Genomic DNA, 18,319 nt, shown 5'->3' with positions numbered 1-18,319 from the left:
TAACCCAGAATTGGGTTCTCTTACAGCCAACCTTAATAATTAACCTTAATGTACTTATCCTGACTGGTATTATAATCGCGAAAGTAACTCTGTTAATTTCTTTTTTTTTTTTCTGAAAGATAGTATGAGACATTTCCTTAACTAACTTAATCATAATAAAAAAATAAAATAAACAAACTTACAAAAATAAATGAAATCCCACCCAAAACAAAAATGTGAAAGGCTGCCAAGTTCGATAATATGGGAATGCTTCGCCTATAAAAAAAGTGAGATCTGAATAAGTACCAAGTTCCATACACATACCTCAGTTAAAAATAGTTACTTTTTAATGATGTTACTTGGCAAGTTCTCACACACCTTGTTATGAACCTACTAAACGCAATGAATCAAGTAAATAATTTTCTATTAAAACTTGCCAAGTAACATCATTAAAAAGTAACTATTTTTAACTGAGTTATGTGTATGGAACTTGGTACTTATTCAGATTTCACTTCTTTTATAGGCGAAGCATTCCCATATTATCGAACTTGGCAGCCTTTCACATTTTTGTTTTGGGTGGGATTTTTAAGTTTCTCATTTACAAACATAATATGGACTGTGTACTGTGTGCTTATTCTGAAATAAATATTTTCAATTTCAATTCAAAAGTTTTATGCCATACGTCCTATGTCATCAGTGTTTCCATTTTTAACCCGCTTCAGTAATTTTGACGTAAAATTCAGATGGACAGACATAGTTACTTCCGCATTTATTACGACCTGTACTGGGATTCTATAAAACTCGATCAACAACTCGCATTTCACTTCGATTCGTAATGTCATTTCATACTTTAGGGGAGGTAGGGGAGGGATGGGCACTTTTTCACAATTTATTGCATAAAAAATCAGATTTTACAGATCATTATCAACTTTTATTGCCATTTCTTATATTCGGCTAGATATAATGAAAGAGCTTTCCTAAAAATTACAATCAGTTTCAACATTACGAGATATTTAAACGGTTTTATTTAGCTCACCCCGTTTGTTTTATTATTTATTCTTGGATCAAATTTAGTAATTCAAATTTCACCCTCTTCCTGTCAACCGATTGGTCTGAAATTTTGTATACACCTTTAATTAAATCCAATATGGCCGCCGGCACAAAATGGCACAGCCCCCTCAATATGGGTATCAAATGAAAGGGCTACACAAGTAGAATACTGTCAGCAACCCCAGCGGGGCGCAACAGGGCCAAGGCCTGCCTGCACGTCGATTCTATAAAATTCGAACAACAACTCGCATTTCACTTCGCTTATTGTAATAAGCTTCAGGGGAATTCTCTTCAGCGCCACTAATTGGCGTCATGAGGTAGGCACGCTGAGCATATCCTGAATCACCTGAAAAAAAAAATAACTATGTAGTTTTTATACTTAGTAATTAGGCTTATATTCTGAAGCAGGGTCAGGAAAGGATCTACTTACCGAGCAAAACTACTTCTTCACCAGCATTTGTTAATGCCTCTAAATGGTCTTTGATAGCACTATAATTAAAAATGAAGCTATCGTGAGTAGCTCCTCCATATGTGGGATCCACGTGTAAAATATTTAAATCTGCATCTGTTATCTGAAAAAAAAGTACGCAATAATTATGACAAAAGGTTAAAAACGCTAAACCCTATAAAAAGCAAAAAATAACTTTTAACACTACGTAAACTAAATTTTTTCGTGTCGGGGGACCGCTCTAATTCATTACTTTAGATACGTGTTTTTTTTTTTTAACGAATGTTGTAATTAGGTAGGTATCATTTGATTTTTGTAAGTATTTATGAAGGTAAAAAGCGGTCCCCCGACACGTCAAAATTTAGTTTACGTAGTGTTAAAAGTTATTTTTTGCTTTTTATAGGGTTTAGCGTTTTTAACCTTTTGTCATAATTATTGCGTACTTTTTTGGGTCGGGGGTTTTTTTAAATTTATAATTTAATTTTATTTCATGCTTTTTAAAGGAGCTCCTTAATTTTTCCTTCTTTCATTTAATTTATTTTATCTTAAGATGGGGTCGCTATATGCGATCTCGGCCAAAGGAAGTGGTTTAACAATCCTCATGACAAACTGGCTCTGGGAGAATTGCACAGATTGAGAAACATTTGGACATTCTAGATTTTCAGCAAAAATATAAATCGGTTTATCCGTTTCATTCCGGCATTTCAGGGTTTCATCCGCCACATCCCATTTCCAGCATCAGGTTCTCGTCAATCAGAAACATGAAGAGAACTTGTCAAGACAAATTCAACGAGCCCAAACTCGATGGGTTTACTAAAAGGCAGTTCAGGGTTACGTCTCCTACCTTCGTGCCCTAACAGCAGACCAGCTCAGTGATTCCAAAAGACATTAGTGTTTCAAATTTCAGATCCCACATATACTTGCAAGTAAACTGATCGTGTAACATTCCTATCACATCTAGCAAACGAGCTGATGACCTTGAAGACCTGAACCGATTTCCACCAAACATAGCTAAGAACACTCCCGACTGACATACCTTTTAAACAAAAAAAACCGCATTACAATCGGATCATCCGTTTGGGAGCTACGATGCCACATACACACACACACACACACACACACACACACACACACACACACACACACACAGACATGTCAAACTTATAACACCCCGTCGTTTTTGCGTCGGGGGTTAAAAAGAAATAAATTACAATGACTCTATTATACCTAATTATAATTGATTACAACATTGAAATCCATTTTACCAATTGCACATTTCTTGCATGGTAGCCTTTGCGGCAGTAAAACCGTTCTTCGTTCTCTGCTGGTCTCTTCATTGCCACCAGAGTGCCATCAATACAGCCTATGGTGGCTGGAAACCCAAACCTTTTGTAGAACCTGTAATTTACAATAATCACTAACATGATCAACTGTAAAAATAAAAGGGTCAGTTTAATTATAATAATATTAAAATTATATTAAATCTAGGTACTAACCTTTCTTTTAAAATTTGCCTTTCTTGCTGATTTTGAGGAAACCTTATATATTTTTTTACTACGGCCGGATTGTTCAGAGCTTCCACTACTTCATTTATGCAACGAGATGCAGACGGTTGCGATAAATAAGTTCTGATGCCCTCTTTAATAACCTTCTGGTAACTGCCACTAGCCAAGAATGATAAAGTACATAGTATCTGTGAAACAATAAATCAATAAAAAATGTAATACCTACTTTATCTGGATTTAGTGAAAACAAAATTGAGACCAATTTGGTTATTTTCATGCTTAAGAGAATACCAATATTATAACTGAAGTACAGAGGCTTTTGAAAACATATCAGCTGGCGGGGAAACCACATAAAGGGAATACTCCTTATTAAGAACTAAGTGTTTTTCTTATTATTGTGTGCTTGATTACAATTTTTCAACTATAAACTGTGTCAATACTTACTTTTACACGAGTTGTAAGTCCTTTGCCTCGACGTTTTGTGGGCTTTATCAGGGGCAGTAAATCAGACTCCAGTTGGTCAATTAGCTCCTTTGACAATCTATATATGCTCACATAGTCATCATCGCGAGTTAATAAAGGTAAACTACGAATTCTAGCAGATTGTTGACGCTTTTCTAAATTATCTAAAGCATGAGCTTCTTCTAATAAAGATTTAAGCAAAAACATTCTAGCCATCGTTAAATGTAGGCACTTAATCACTTTAAAACACTTAGAACTTTATTTAAACACTATTTTAAATATAATAGTCTCTAGATCAAGTTGGCAACGGTACCTGAAACAAGATTCTATAAAGGATTTTTCGCGCAGATTTATAACCTCACAAATTTTCACTGACGAAGAAAAGCCTCCCTACCATAGAGAGCATTGGACACTTTTGACTTAGTTTATGAAAAAAAAATCGGTAAAAAAACTTTTAAGTTAAACGGTTTTATCTTATGTGCACTGAAAACTAGAAAATAAAAAATAGTTACTTACCTGTCAACCTACGTAGGTGGTCCCGGTCATATTAGACTAAAATAAAAACGTGGGGCCCATTAACTATTGCTGTAGTACTCTCTTCTAAAGGTATAATAGGTGTGGATTGCATCGACTTACTATAATTGTAACTGGAGATTTTGACAATCAATAATTAATAATAGAAAATACACATACCTTTCATTAGTTTTCTCTTTATAACGATCCGAAACCGCAACAAAATATTTAAGTACTTTTACGAGTGTTTGTTCTTGACAACTCACAGAAATGACAGATAGTCTATGGATGAACACCGTTACCAGTCGGTAACGTAAACTACCCAATTAAAAAAAAACAAAACTATGATCAGAAATCAGAATAAAAGGACCCCCCTTTTATTCTGATTTGATCATGTCTCCCAACTGCCCATCTCTCCCCTACCTCCCCTATAGATAGACAGATTTTGACAAATCTGTCAAAATCTCGACTTTGATTTAGTTCAACTTGTCAACACGCTCGATAGTGAAGCGCTAGTGTAGTTTGACAATGTCAATCACGAAACTTTAAGGTAGAATTCCGTGGGTCGCGATTGTCGCAGCCGCGCGCGACAAAAGTCAACCTATGAAAATGTATGGCACCGCTGCCGAGGGCTGCGACAGTCGCGCGCGGACGACGAATTTCGTGAGCCGCTCGCGGCCGTACGCTTCTCAACATGGTCTAGCGCTTAATAACATCTATAGAATTTTAGTAAAACCAGAATTAAATTTTTGACAATGCCGCGAGCAGCTTACGAAATTCGTCGGCCGCGCGCGACTGTCACGGGCCTCGACAACGGTGCCATACATTTTCAAAGGTTGACTATTGTCGCGTCCACGGAATTCTACCTTTAGATCGAAGTCGAAGTGAGAGTGATGTCGAAGTGAGTTGTGATATTTTATAGAATCGACATGCAGGTAAGAATTATTTTCTTTCATACCTTCCTTATTGATTTGAAAAACAAACTTATTATTTATTCTTACCTCCAGATCACTCAAACTCAATCGAGCCTTAGTAAAGTTGTCATACACTTGTATATGCAAGTTTCCTTCCAGCTGCCAATAGGTGGCGCTTTTCCGAGGATTCCAAGTGCCGGTGGACACGTTACTTTTTAATACAAATATGTATTCTCTATGCTCTTGTGGAAAAAGGAGTCTTAGACCCGTCGTCAGAGTTTTAGCTGTAGTTATGGTAGCTGGAAATCAAAAAATATAGATTCAATATTACTTGTGATAACTATATTTATTGGTAAAAAAGAATGTTACTTGTGAGATGACGGCAGATAGAAGAGTATGGAAGGAGAAAACATGCTGCGCCGACCACGAATGAAATTGGGATGATGATGATGATTACTTGTTTTTTTTTCTTTTGTATGACACAGTTTAATGGTGTCTAAACTGATTGTTGGTCACGGCGGCTGTTCTCTTATAAGGAGATCAGCCAGCTGCGCAGTACATATTATAGTGCACAAACATTTGCGCAGACACAGGTGCACTCACTTCCTTCGCTCTCATAGCCCTTAATCAGCAACTTATAGACTCCGGGTTACTTTGTGAAAGTTTCTTAAACCCAACGAAGCGATTACGGTACCCGGGAATCGAAGTTCGCTCCAAATAAATTGTCATTTTACGTATGTCGAAGACAACACATCGTCAGAACAAATGCACAAGGAGTCAAATACATAATGTATGCAAAGTTCCAAAATGCTAAGTTATTTTTAATGATAACTACAAAATAGCTGATTAGATAAAATTAACTAATTACAAATTAATTGTGAATAACTTACCAATCAAAAGAAAAAATATTCTGAAATCCATTATTCTTATTTCTGAAAATAAAATAATACAATTAAGTATATTTTGTTTTAGCTAAGTGACAACCGCACGGGTCGATCGATTTTAAGATTAAGCTATGCTTAGCGCAGTCAATCCGTAGATGGGTGACCATTTTTGACAGCGAGTTTCACCGTATTTTGGAAGACACGTTAAATATTTGGCTTGAACAAAACTGTCGGGATGACTGTCATTTGAATAATTTTGTCATAAGTCTTACAACCACTTTTGTCCGTTTTTGTCTGTCCGTCTTTTGACCGTTTTTTGTCTGACAACCAGTTGATCAGATAGGCAGTCACTCCATGTGACACACTGGTACTCAGCTGCATCTAGATAGACCAGAAGCTGACCCCAATAATGTTGTGAAAAGACTAGGTTCAAGATGTCTGTTATTAAACAATATGCATCTTTATGAAAAATTTTAACCAAATTTATTTACAGTAATTTTGGCGTGAAACACAACATAGTAATAACAAAACTCTGGCTTTTTCGTCTCAACCTAAAACGGTGGATATCCACACCAAAAAAAACTCCTAAGTACATTTCTTACAAACAATCATTTTACCGAATTCTATCAAAATCCATTCAACTGTTTTAACTACAACAAAAGCGTCACAGATAAACAGTACCTCCAACAATTATTTTGAGGATTTCCAATATTTATGAGTATTTTACTATTAAATAACTACTCAAAAATACCCAAAAGTTACATAGTAAATACTATTATAGTTCAAAACACGGTCACCGACCTCAAATTCCATGATTTTACAGGGCGACGCCTAAATCAAAAATCATCTCGAAACATTTGCATTAAAAGTTATTTAATAATAAATAAATACACTATAAACTTACGTTAATAACACTTTCATATAACACTCTCACTGCTTATTATTATTAATAATAGTAAATGTTATTATTAACGGCAATAATAATTAATATTATTATTTTGTTCTGCGGTGTAGCATGGTTGAGGATTGGTGGCCGACTGTATGATTTTTGTGTGGTTGGAAAATGGTGTAAGTTGAGAAATTAATATTTGTAGAATTCATTTTATTTGTAAATTTTAGGCTCACAAAGCGGGTTTTATTATTCTACCATCCTATTCATTTATACTGATAACACAAAGCTCCCGAGTTTGTTTGTTTGCTTGAACGTGCTAATCTTAGGAACCAGTAAATTGAATCGATTTGAAATAATATCTTAGTGTTACAAAGCCCATTTATCGAGGATGGCTACAGTATTTATCCGATCGCGGGAAGGAGTCACCTCAGGACATGGGTACAGAATGAATTTATATAATACTTATTTAAACTGAGCACCTACATTTTATAAACGAATTTGTTTAACAGTTCAAAATCTCACATTAAATATACGTAAAGTAATTCCGTTTAAGAGTTATTTCATGATACAACAACAATTACAATATTAAACAAACCAAAAATTGTAAGCTAATTTAATTTTTTTCTGTCACATCATTATTCAAAACCAACTTCTACAAACCACTAATATCACAAAAACATACTTACACCACTTCCCAAACGACATCCTTATCACTGTGCGTTGATAAGCCATTTGACCCCTAACCTCTGGAATGAAAGACTCATTAGCAGCCGACCAATTTATCCTGACCCCTCGCTACCCATACAAACACTTCATTATAGAACAAATGACTACGGTACAAAGGGGAGGGGGAGGTCAATGCATTTTGGTGATGAATCAATACAATTTCTTGAGAGGAACTAGCAAGGCCGCTTCGTTAAAAAATGTACGTAAAATGTTTTTAAAAATTATGTGTGAGGAAAATAAATAAATATGGGATGATATGTTTGATATTTACGTGGTTAATATAAACATTGAATACTGAGTACCAACTCACTGCAAACTTTAAGTCGGCCGATAGTTTGTTTGGGCTCATGAATCAGTATGAAGATGCATGGTAGTACGCGCATTACAAAGATCACATATTTACCCAGGCTGGCAAGACTGTTCGTAAGAGTTAGAGAGAGTAAGAGTTACCACTGCCCTGGTACACTATAGGCTCCAGAAGCAATTTGGTGGGTTTTAGTCAGTAAGAGTATCTGACACTCCCTCGCTCTACACCCACAGCGGGAGGGGTCAGTTGATGATTTACAACAAAAAAATAAAACTGAGCTGCTTTCTTATTTTTATACCTCCTTATGCTAGTGCAAGATTCTGTAGATCGATATATGTCTCGTTCGGGAATTGAATCTGCAACCCACAGTCAATTACTCAGTGGTTTCTACCGTGTTTTCAAATAAATAAATAGATGGTCATTATTTTGTGTTTTTTGTAGTAAAACCATTTTTCATGCGAAGATATACTTAAGCGCACTACACACCAAAGCCGCTGACCCGGCGACGCAGCCTGCCGACACGACCCGGCGGATTATGTTGAAAGAAGCATGTCGGCAACCTGCGTCCGCCTGCAATAACTAAAGCCGCCAACCTAGCCCGCCGACAAAATGTTTATTTTTATTTTATTTATTTTATTTTATTACATAGGAACAGCAAACAGCCAGAATATACAATATACAGCAGAAATAAAAACATGCATAATTAAAATTAACAATATTCTAGCCCACAACACTGTTCACAAATAAACAAAAGTATAAAAAACATAAAAATACGCTAGGATAACTTACACTAGGTACAAATTAACTTAAGAAGGTACTTAATTATACTTATCTCTCTATATACTTAAATACTAAAACATCTAGACATGTGAAAACTAAGCTAATGTTGCCGACATATGCCGCCGGGCCGGCGGCGTTGGTGTGTATTGCGCTTTACTAAAAGGTATAATTTCCAACCCGCATATATTAGTATTTGTAAAGGCAAACATTGTCAAATTTTTGACAAGTTGGAATACTGACTTTGCTTGTATTTTTGTACAATTTCTACGTGTTTGACCTACCAACTCAAAAACCAGTCTTACCAAAGGGTATCAGATGCCCATGTAATTAGATTGACGAGATAGGAAGTCGCTCCATGTGGCACACTGGTACCCAGCTGCACATGGTGACACAGGAAGCCGAGCCCAATATAGTTGGGAAAATACTAAACAGACTTCGTAACTAACAAACAAACATTATTAAGAACTTTTTTATGTAAGTATGGATTTAAAAACAGTAAGTAATTTCGAAACTTAGTTCTTTATAAAAGCTAAATGTTATAGTTTAGCTCCATTGCATAGAAAATGGTTCGAAATATTGCTTTTGGTTTGGTTATCTTAATTTTGTTGGATTATGGTAAGTTGTTGTAACTCATTGCAAAAAACAGTGTTTTTCATCATCAGTTTGATAATGTAGTATACCTACTGATTTTTATACAGAGGGAACTCCCGTACCCGGATGCCTATGTCCTTTCACGGGCTTGTCTATCTGTATACCAAACGTTTAAAATGTTTTATATTCAACTGTCTTTTTTTCAGAAGTATTGGCTTTGGAAAAAGTCTCCAGGCAAAAAAGGTTAGTGTAGATACCGATAACCGTTGGGGTAAACGAATTCAAGAGTGGACACCACGCCTCGGCAAACGTAGTGTAGGACGTCCTCAGGCACGGTGGAGTGATGACTTGCGCTAGACGGCTGGCAGGAGCTGGATGCGAGAAGCCGAAAATCGATCTCAGTGGCGTGCACTTGGAGAGGCCTAAGTCCAGCAGTGGACTGCGATAGGCTGATGATGACGAGATACCAGTAGATATGCTTGTGGCACAAATACCTTCCATATTTTGTTGAACCAATTTTTCCAGCATCTGGATAGAATATTCCGTAAAAAAATGTTAAAAAAAATAACTTTGAGTGCTGCTCAGAGCAAACATAACGTAGCTTTGATAATAATTTCAAACACCGATTTCCGAAGTTCTTTTACATAATAATTGCTTAATTTCAGATGCATAGTAATACAAAAGCAGACTGGTGGCAAGGCGGACAGCGGCGAGGGGTCCGATGATGAAGACTACGACTTCAAGAGACCGGAGCCCAAGGCGCCTCTTCCTGATAGACTTCGTGACAAGAGTGACGGGTTTCAGAGGAAGAATGTTGTTGAGGTATGTTGAAGATCAGATGGTGCAATTAGTGAATCTGAATGCCAAGCTGTAAATTGGGGGTCGATTCACATATTCCCAACATCAAATTATTTTATAATGCTTATGTATTTAAGAATGTTCTTGCTTCTATTTACAATTTAAACTTTTTTAAGCCTAAGTTGGCCGACGAAATTAACGTCCGCTTTCTCAAAACCACTGTTTACTTGGAATTCCCACATACAAGTTGAAACAGTTGTTTGAACGATCGTCCGTTAAACTTGGGTCTTAGTTGTAGGTACCTACAATAGTTGGATAAGGCTCTTGACCAATACTACTATGATATACTACGATATATGGGGTTGCGCACATTACAAGAGACTGGTATCCACCAACTAAAAAGTTAAACTTAACAATTTAACCGACTGCCCAAAAAGAAGGAAGATACCGATATCATACCGATCATAAGCCAAACAATATCGTGTTCGGGAACTCTAAAATAATTCAACAGGGATGGAAACCCAAAATTCGTATAATGAATCTTGTACTAGCGGTCACCTTTTTAATATAATAATAATAATAATAAGCCCCGCAGGGCATCTGAGGCGGATGACGGGGAGAAGCGACCCCGCGGGGCTATATATCCGAGTGCTCCAGGGAGAGTATACTGTCCCCCACCTCCGGCTTGCCGGAGTGAAGCATGACGGGGGATAGGTCTCCCGCCTCTTGGCTTGCCTTCATCGGCCGGTTAGAGTGGAGTCGCTAGAGCAAGGTTAGTCCTGCTCGGAGGGTAGGTGCCTCGTGGTAAGTGGCGAGTGGGCCGGTGATGCTGGACCCACAGGGAGCGCGTGATCTGGGGGCCCAGTAAGTGAGTTGGCGAGTCTCCACCTGCCATTTTAACAAGTATTTAATACATTGTCATCGGCAGGTGCCATAGTTCCCGTAGTTTCCCCATTCCTAGTCCATTAGCATCCCATCACAATAGCCCAAGTAGTTTTCATCCATAGTTAGCAATAGTTTAGCACAGAACCGGGGATTGTCCTTGGGTACATTTCTATAGTGTATACGGGGATAATCGTCGGTTTTGTGTCGCCATTTCATTAAAGTTGTCTCAAAAGGGCTTCAGCGTGTTGGCTTCGGCCCCACGTTCGCCTTCCAAAAATCCGGGACTCTGTAGTCCCGTGGTCGGTCAGAGACATACAAGATAATAATAATCTTCCACGCCGATTTCGGCAACGGCGACCACTTCGACCCTAATGGCGTGCGTGTGCTCTCATGTGGCTGGAGTATCCAATTTTGTGCGTGAAAGTCCGCGCACACTGCGGACATGTCAGGGTACCAGCCACAAAGTTGTAGTTGATAGCTACAGGTGGTCGAGCTTTCAACTCATCTCGTTTGGCATCCAACTCAGAAAGCCGGCGTGCTTCAAAGTCAAAGACTTTGGCTTTAACGCGGCTTCTCCAGTCTCTGCGGTTGGATGCCAGATTCTCCCACTGAGACGGTTCAATGGAACAGCTTTTCATGTGGCGCTTCAGACCATCCTTGTATCGCAGCAGCTGTCCGCCACGTTTCCGCTTGCCCTCCTGCAACTCGGAGTAGAGGATGCGCTTGGCCACTCTAGTATCCGGCATGCGCAGCACATGCCCGCACCAACGAAGCTGTCTCCTCATGAGGTATGCTTCAATGCCACCTACATTGGCTTTCCTCAACACTTCTGTGTTACGCACACGATCAAACCAACGGATATTTAATATTTTGCGCAGACATTTGAGGTGGAAGCGGTCTAGTTGCTTGATGTGGCGTCGGTATGGTGTCCATGTTTCCGCTGAGTAGAGTATACAAGGCAACACAACTGCCATATACACAGAGACCTTTGTGGATATCTTTAGGTCATGGGAGCTGAAGACCTTCTTGTCGAATTTGCCGAAAGCAGCGGCTGCAGCACCAATTCTGCTATTGATTTTGGCGTCAAGGTCGCACTTTGATGTTATAATGCTCCCCAAATATCGAAATTTATCGACCTGCTTCAGCACATCTTCACCAAGCATAATGGTCAGTTCTTGACGTCCGTGATTGTCTAAAGACATCACTTCTGTCTTTTTGATGCTGATTTTTAGACCAAATGTACAGCACTGCTTGTGAAGGTTCGTGACTAGCTGTTGCAGGACTTCAGGGGATTCAGCCACGAAACAGAGGTCATCTGCATACATAATGTCCTGTATATGTGCATAGGACACCTTTGTGGTCGCCTTGAGTCTATTCAGATTGAAAAGTTTGCCGTCAGTCCGATAACGAATACGAACTCTTTCAGGAGAAGAAGTCAATACTTCCCGGACTACAACTGCGAAATATAATGCAAACAATGTGGGAGCCAGGACACAACCTTGCTTCACTCCACAGGTGACGGAGAAGAAGCTCGATTGGTCATCTTCAACCGCTACACAACATTGCATGTCATCGTGCAGGAGTCGCAGGAGTCTTATGAACTTCTCTGTACACCCCAACTTTCTCAGTACCTTCCAGAGGGCCTCGCGAGGGACGCAGCCTGCCGTGCTACCGAAAAAGGGCACAACTAACATTTTTTTGTCAAAATGAATTATATATATATTCGGAATCAGGAAAAAAAGGCCTATCTGCCTGATTTTTTGTGGATTTTTAGCTGCAAAATAAACAGAGATAGCATAAGCTTAAAGGGCACAACTACATCACCTTTTAAGTTTTATTACAATATTATTACAATAAAAAGGCATATTGTATGATGTGCCTTTTATTTTACCTTTTTACTATCGATATATTTAATGAAACGAACATTTTGGCAATTAATGTAGAAAGAAAAGTCACAACTGGCAGTTATGCCCTTTCTATTTACCCCTTTTTTTTTTTTTTTTTTTGTTGTCGCTGGGCTAAAAATGCTATTACGCATCCCCTTCCCATCGGGGGACGGGAGAGGGGTATGTGGGACTCCCCGGTAAAGACGTTCCCGGTATACCCACTAAAAAGGCCCAGCGACACTCCGACCTCGCCTGAGTGGAGGGGGTCTGGGAATCCATGGCATCCAGTCCCCCACCGGCGATTGCCCGCCTTACGGCAGGCCCCTCATACCTCCCCCTAGTGGGGAAGGGTCCTTATAATGGCCGGAGCGCAGGGGTTGATCCTTGTGGTGCAGGCGGTGGCGCCCCCGCGCCTGTCGCCCGCTGATCACCCCCCGGGGCGGATGGGGACAGACGTTGTATTCGCCGTCTTCTGCCCCTTCTTCGTCTACGGAGCGGCACCGCGAGAGGGTCGTTCTCCCGCATGCGCTCCGCCGCTTCCTTCTGAGACATGACGTCTTCACAGAAGGAGGCTACCGCTTCCCATGTCTCCTCACTTCCCAGCATGGCAGCAATCACGCTGGAGAGCGAGAGGTCATTCCCGACCACCGCCATCAGAGCGCGGCGGGGTTCAGCCCACGATGGGCACACCTGAAGTGTGTGCTCTGCCGTATCCACCGTAGCTTCGCAGTGGTGACACTGTGGGGTCTCCTCCCTCCCAATCCGGTGCAGGTACGATCCGAAGCAGCCATGCCCGGACAGCACCTGCACCAGACGCATCGAAAGGCACCCATGCCGCCGATCGAGCCAGCCGTTCAGGACAGGCCCGATGGCATCCAGCGTCCAGCGACCGTACGTTGCCGAGGCAAGATCTTCGGCCCAGTGCAGAGTTATTGCCTCCCTTGCCTCCTCACGCACCTCTTCTTTTTCTGTCGGGTCTGGGCGCCGGTTTAGCGCCTTCTGTCCCGCCGTCCAGTCGTACACTCTGGCGAGTACCCAAGCCTCGAGCTCCCAGGGAGGAGTACCCGCCAGAACGCACGCCGCCGCAAAGCTCACCGTGCGGTACGCCCTCGACACCCGCTGTGCAATGGCCCTTTGTGGCCTGCGGATGGCAGCGGCGTTCACCCTACTGCACAGTGAGTCTGCCCAGATTGGGGCCCCGTACAGTGCCATACTTTTGAGTATGCCGGCGTATAAACGTCGGCATTGGTCGCCGGGACTACCGATGTTAGGGAGGAGCCATGAGAGGGCGCCCGCTGTCCTCATCAGGCGCGTCGACAAGCCGCTGAAGTGTGCTCTGAAGCACCACTTACTGTCGAGCACTATGCCCAGATATTTCATCTGGGGCTGCACCCCAATGCGGACACCCTCCACATGGATATGGGCGTCGGGCGGTTCTTGCTGCCGGGTCCCATGGAAGAACACGGCCTCGGTCTTGTGCAGCGCCACCGTTAGCCCTAGGCGGGAGATTCTGTCCACCACTTGAGAACCGCCCGCCGAGGCCAAGCTGGCTGCCTCTCCAAAATTTCTCCCCCTGGCCGTCAGAAGGGTGTCGTCTGCATAGCAGATGACAGACGTGCCACGGGGGAGGTTGCCCCTCAAAAGCCAGTCGAATCCGATGTTCCACAGGAGTGGCCCTAAAACTGAACCCTGCGGGACACCGGACTCGACGACGTAACGTCGGAGCTGACCCGACTTGTCCACAAGGAGGACTGTACGGTCCCTTAGGTAGTCCGCCAAAAGTCCCCGCAGATACGGGGGCACCCCATGGAAGCGGAGGGCCTCCAGTATGGTGGAGTGAGGAATTGAGTTGAAGGCGTTGGCTATGTCAAATGACACAGCCAGCAGACCATCTCCCGCATCCATCGCCTCCCTCACCTGGCCCTTGAGTCGCGACAGGGCATCAACTGTCGAACGCTCAGCTCGAAAACCAAACTGAGCGTCCGCTAGATCCGGGCCGATTGTGCCCAGATGCCTGGTGATACGGGCAGCGAGGATCCTCTCGAACATTTTACCGACCTCATCCAGTAAAACGATAGGTCGGTATGCCGATGGGGAGTCCACCGGCCGCCCTTCCTTTCGAAGAAGGCACAATTGGCCCTCCTTCCATGGCTTTGGGAACCTCTCACACGTCAGACACGCACTGAAGAGGTCCCGAAACCTTTCTCCCATCTGGGAGATGGCGATGGCCACCACCTTTGCGGGGACGCCGTCCGGACCTGGGGCCGTCTTTTTCCCCCTGAGGCAGAAAGCTGCCTTCTCCACCTCGTTCTCAGTAACCGGCGGGACTTCCTCGGCCGATAGAGCCGCACCATGTGGGGCGCTCATCACTGGTGGAGTGAAGTGGTCTCTGCGAGGAAACAGGGACTGAACAACCCCATCCAGTAACGACGGCTCGAGAGTCTCGGCAACTGGGGGACCGTACGGGCGCAGTTTGTTGCGTGCCGCCTTGTAGGGCCTCCCAAAGGGATCCATGTCCAGACCCTCAAGCATCTCCGCCCTCGCGTGATCCTGGGCTGTGGCCATTCGCGCTGTCAATGTCGACTTGGCCTCTATGTAGGCTGCATAGAGGCGGTCCTCGTTGTCGAGGTCGCGAAGGCGCCGCCGCCGGCTTCTTGCGTAGGCCCGCCTGGCCGCCACACAGGCGGCCCGAAGAACCCCCAACTCCTCTGACCACCAATAGACGGCGCGCCTAGGAGGTGGACGATGAGACCGAGGCATGCTAGAGTTGCACACCTCGGTCAGGGAGACCCTTAACTGGGCCGCTGTGGCGTCCACATCCCGGACTTCTACAGGAGGCGACAGCCAGTCCTGGACGAAAGCTGCCTCCGAGGCGGCCTCCCGGTCTAGGCGGGAGAGCGCCCACCGTGGGAAGTGCGACCGACCTTCCTGGGTCCCTTGGGAGCCCGGGGTGGAAACATCAAACCGCACGTATCGGTGGTCGGACAGCGTCTCCACCAGCTCCACCCGCCAGTCCAGTACACAGGCCGCCAAAGAAGGGGATGCAAAGGCGAGGTCCACGATGGAGCCCCCCTGCCGCCGCACGCAGGTGTGAACTGTTCCCCTATTCAGGAGGGACAGACCGGATGACACGCACCAGGTTTCCACCTCTCGTCCTCGGGCATTGGTGGTCGGGTTACCCCATATTACCGACTTGGCGTTAAAGTCGCCCAAGACCAATACCCGGTGCTGCACCACTCCGCTTGCCACCCTAGCGAGGACTTCGAGAAAGTTCTCGAATTCCGTGAGAGGGCGGTTTGGGGAGAAATACACCCCTATAAGGGCTATGTCATCCCACGCGGCAGCCACGTATCCCGGTCCCCTCTCTAAGAGTGAGAGGGGGGGTGAGTCCGTGGAAGATCGCGCCACCAATGCAACTGAGCCATTGTCGTCTCCCAGCCAACTGCCAGGGACAGAGTACGGCTCGGCGACAACCGCCACGTCCACCAACCACTCCGCAAAGGTTTGAACCAGCAGGCTCTGGGCTGCTTTGCAGTGGTTGATGTTCGCTTGAAGAACACGTCGTCGATTCCCAGCCATCAGTCGGTGTTCATCGCGCTTCCCTCGGTGGCCAGCACTGGAACTGGAGTTTCAGAGGTGGCGGCAGCAGCAGGCCGCACCGGCGCCTGCAGTTTGCCCTTCTTCAGTGGCGGTCGGCATTCCTTGCTCGCCATTACGTGGTCGGATGGACGACCACTGGCAGCGCATACTGCGCAATGCGTGGTGGCAGCCTCGCAGCTAGCCAGCCTGTGCCCCTCTTTTCCGCAGCGGAAGCATAGTTCCCCACGCTCGGCAGTGGACGGGCAGAGAGGCCGGGTGTGTCCGATGCCGAGGCACTTGAAACAGCGTATCGGCGCATCCTCAAGCACTTGGACCCCACCCGAGCTAAACCCGACCGGGAGGCGGCCCTTAGCCAGAACCGCCTTGGCAGCTACGACCGGGCACTCTAACCTCATAGTGCCCATACCCCTGCGGCCAGGTCTAATGGCTCGGCCCTTGACAGATGCGACGGGGCAGCCCCCCGCCGCCGCAACCGCTGCCACCACCTCTTCTTGCGTGACGGAGTCGTCGAGGTCGGTCACCTCGAGAGCTACACACTTGACGGCCCTCGCAACCTTGGCCGTGTCCGCGACAGCCTCTCGGAGCTTCGTCGCAAAGAGGTCCGCCTTGGTGCCGCGTTGAGCCCCCGAGAACTCGAAGATACGAGCCCCCGTTTGGGTCTTCCGGCACGTAACTCTGCCAGCACCAAGTTCCGAAGGGTCGACGTTTGTACGAGCCCGTCGCAGCACGGACTCATACGTCTCCCCTCGTTCCGCTGCCTCTGGGGTCAACGTGACCACCACGGCTTCGGTTCTTGGAGGAGGAGCGAGCTTCCTCCTCCTGTCCTCTAAAGCGGCAGGCTTGGCTGCGGGGGGCTCGGGAGCCAACTTTTTCCCCTTCCGCTTCCTCGCTACCACCTTAATCCAAGGCTGGTTGGAAGGGGTGGTGGAGGGCAGTAGTGGGTCTTCCCTCACCGGTTCGGGAGGGACCGTCTGGGTAGTCGGGGGTAGTGAGGTCTTCTTGCCCTTTCCTTTGCCCTTGGTGGTCTTTAGGACCTGGGGCTCCGACTGAGCTGGAGCCGTTGAGGGCCCCGGTGCGATGGGCATCCGTCCGGGTGCTTTATCAGCCGCGAGTGGAGGGCGTAACCGCGTCTCCGGCAGGAGCCGGTCCTCTATGCCGGCAAAACAGGCCCTGATGAATGCTCTCTCCTCCATGACGACCTTTCGGATGAGATCCTCAAGGTCAGAGGAGGGAGGCATCGTTGGTGGACCTTCCGACGTCCCCTCGGGCCGAGTCATGGGCTCGGCAACGCGCGCGTGCAGCGCGGACACCTCTTTCTGCAGGCGATCCACCTTCGCCTGCAGTTGCCGCGTCTCATCGGAGGTGGTGCGCTGCGCCAACTCCTTTACAATGCCGAGCGCTAATAAATGTAATATAAAAAAGGCACCCCAATTAATTCTAATACTTTCTGTACCTATATATTCATTTTAAAAAATTACAATGAAAAGACACAATTAAGAAAATATGCCTTCTCATCGTAAAATTTTAAATTTTTACTAAAAATTTAAAATTGAAAAGGCATATTTGGTTATATGTGCCTTTTCAACATAATATTGCTCCTTTCTTGTTATTTTTTATGTTAAGTTAAAAAGAATTATGCTAATTATTAAATATATCCATTTAAATTAAAATATAATATTGCTATCGTTGTGTACATACCAAAAAAAACACATTTTTTTACATTTTCACAATTTCGAAAAACACATTTTAAACGTGTTTTTTTTTAACAAAATTCAAAAAATATTTTAAACTCGATTTTCTCAACATTTGTAAAATGTTAGTTGTGCCTTTCTTAATAACGACGGCAGCGCAGTCAAAGGCTTTTTCCAGATCAATAAAGCAGAGATACAAGTGCTGTCCCTGCTCTCTACTTTTTTCCTGGAGTTGACGGACTGCGAATATTGCCTCACAAGTTCCTCTGTCTGGTCTGAAACCAAATTGGGTTTCCGGCAGAATCTTTTCAGAGAGGTTCCTGACGCGGTTCAGAAGTACTCTGGCGAAGACTTTTCCAGAGACAGAGAGCAGTGAAATCCCGCGGTAAGAACCACATTCCGACCGGT

General features: G+C 44.3%; 1 protein-coding gene across 1 annotated transcript in view; it reads right to left on the bottom strand.

The window, feature by feature from the left end:
* Nucleotides 1-6,796, bottom strand: part of LOC124644240 — a 34,514-nt gene extending 27,718 nt beyond the window's left edge. Inside the window, exons 1-3 of the mRNA XM_047183489.1 lie at nt 6,660-6,796; nt 5,762-5,803; nt 4,959-5,170 (exon numbers count right to left, since the gene is read on the bottom strand). Of these exons, the coding sequence (XP_047039445.1) occupies nt 4,959-5,170; nt 5,762-5,792 (243 nt within the window). The 5' untranslated portion in view covers nt 5,793-5,803; nt 6,660-6,796. The remainder of the gene's footprint in view (nt 1-4,958; nt 5,171-5,761; nt 5,804-6,659) is intronic.
* Nucleotides 6,797-18,319: the final 11,523 nt, after the last annotated feature.

Source organism: Helicoverpa zea, chromosome 29 (genome assembly GCF_022581195.2).
Source record: "Helicoverpa zea isolate HzStark_Cry1AcR chromosome 29, ilHelZeax1.1, whole genome shotgun sequence".
Taxonomy (NCBI): Eukaryota; Metazoa; Arthropoda; class Insecta; order Lepidoptera; family Noctuidae; genus Helicoverpa; species Helicoverpa zea.
Note: the sequence above shows the minus strand (reverse complement) of the source record. Positions and strands in the feature narration are given on the sequence as shown.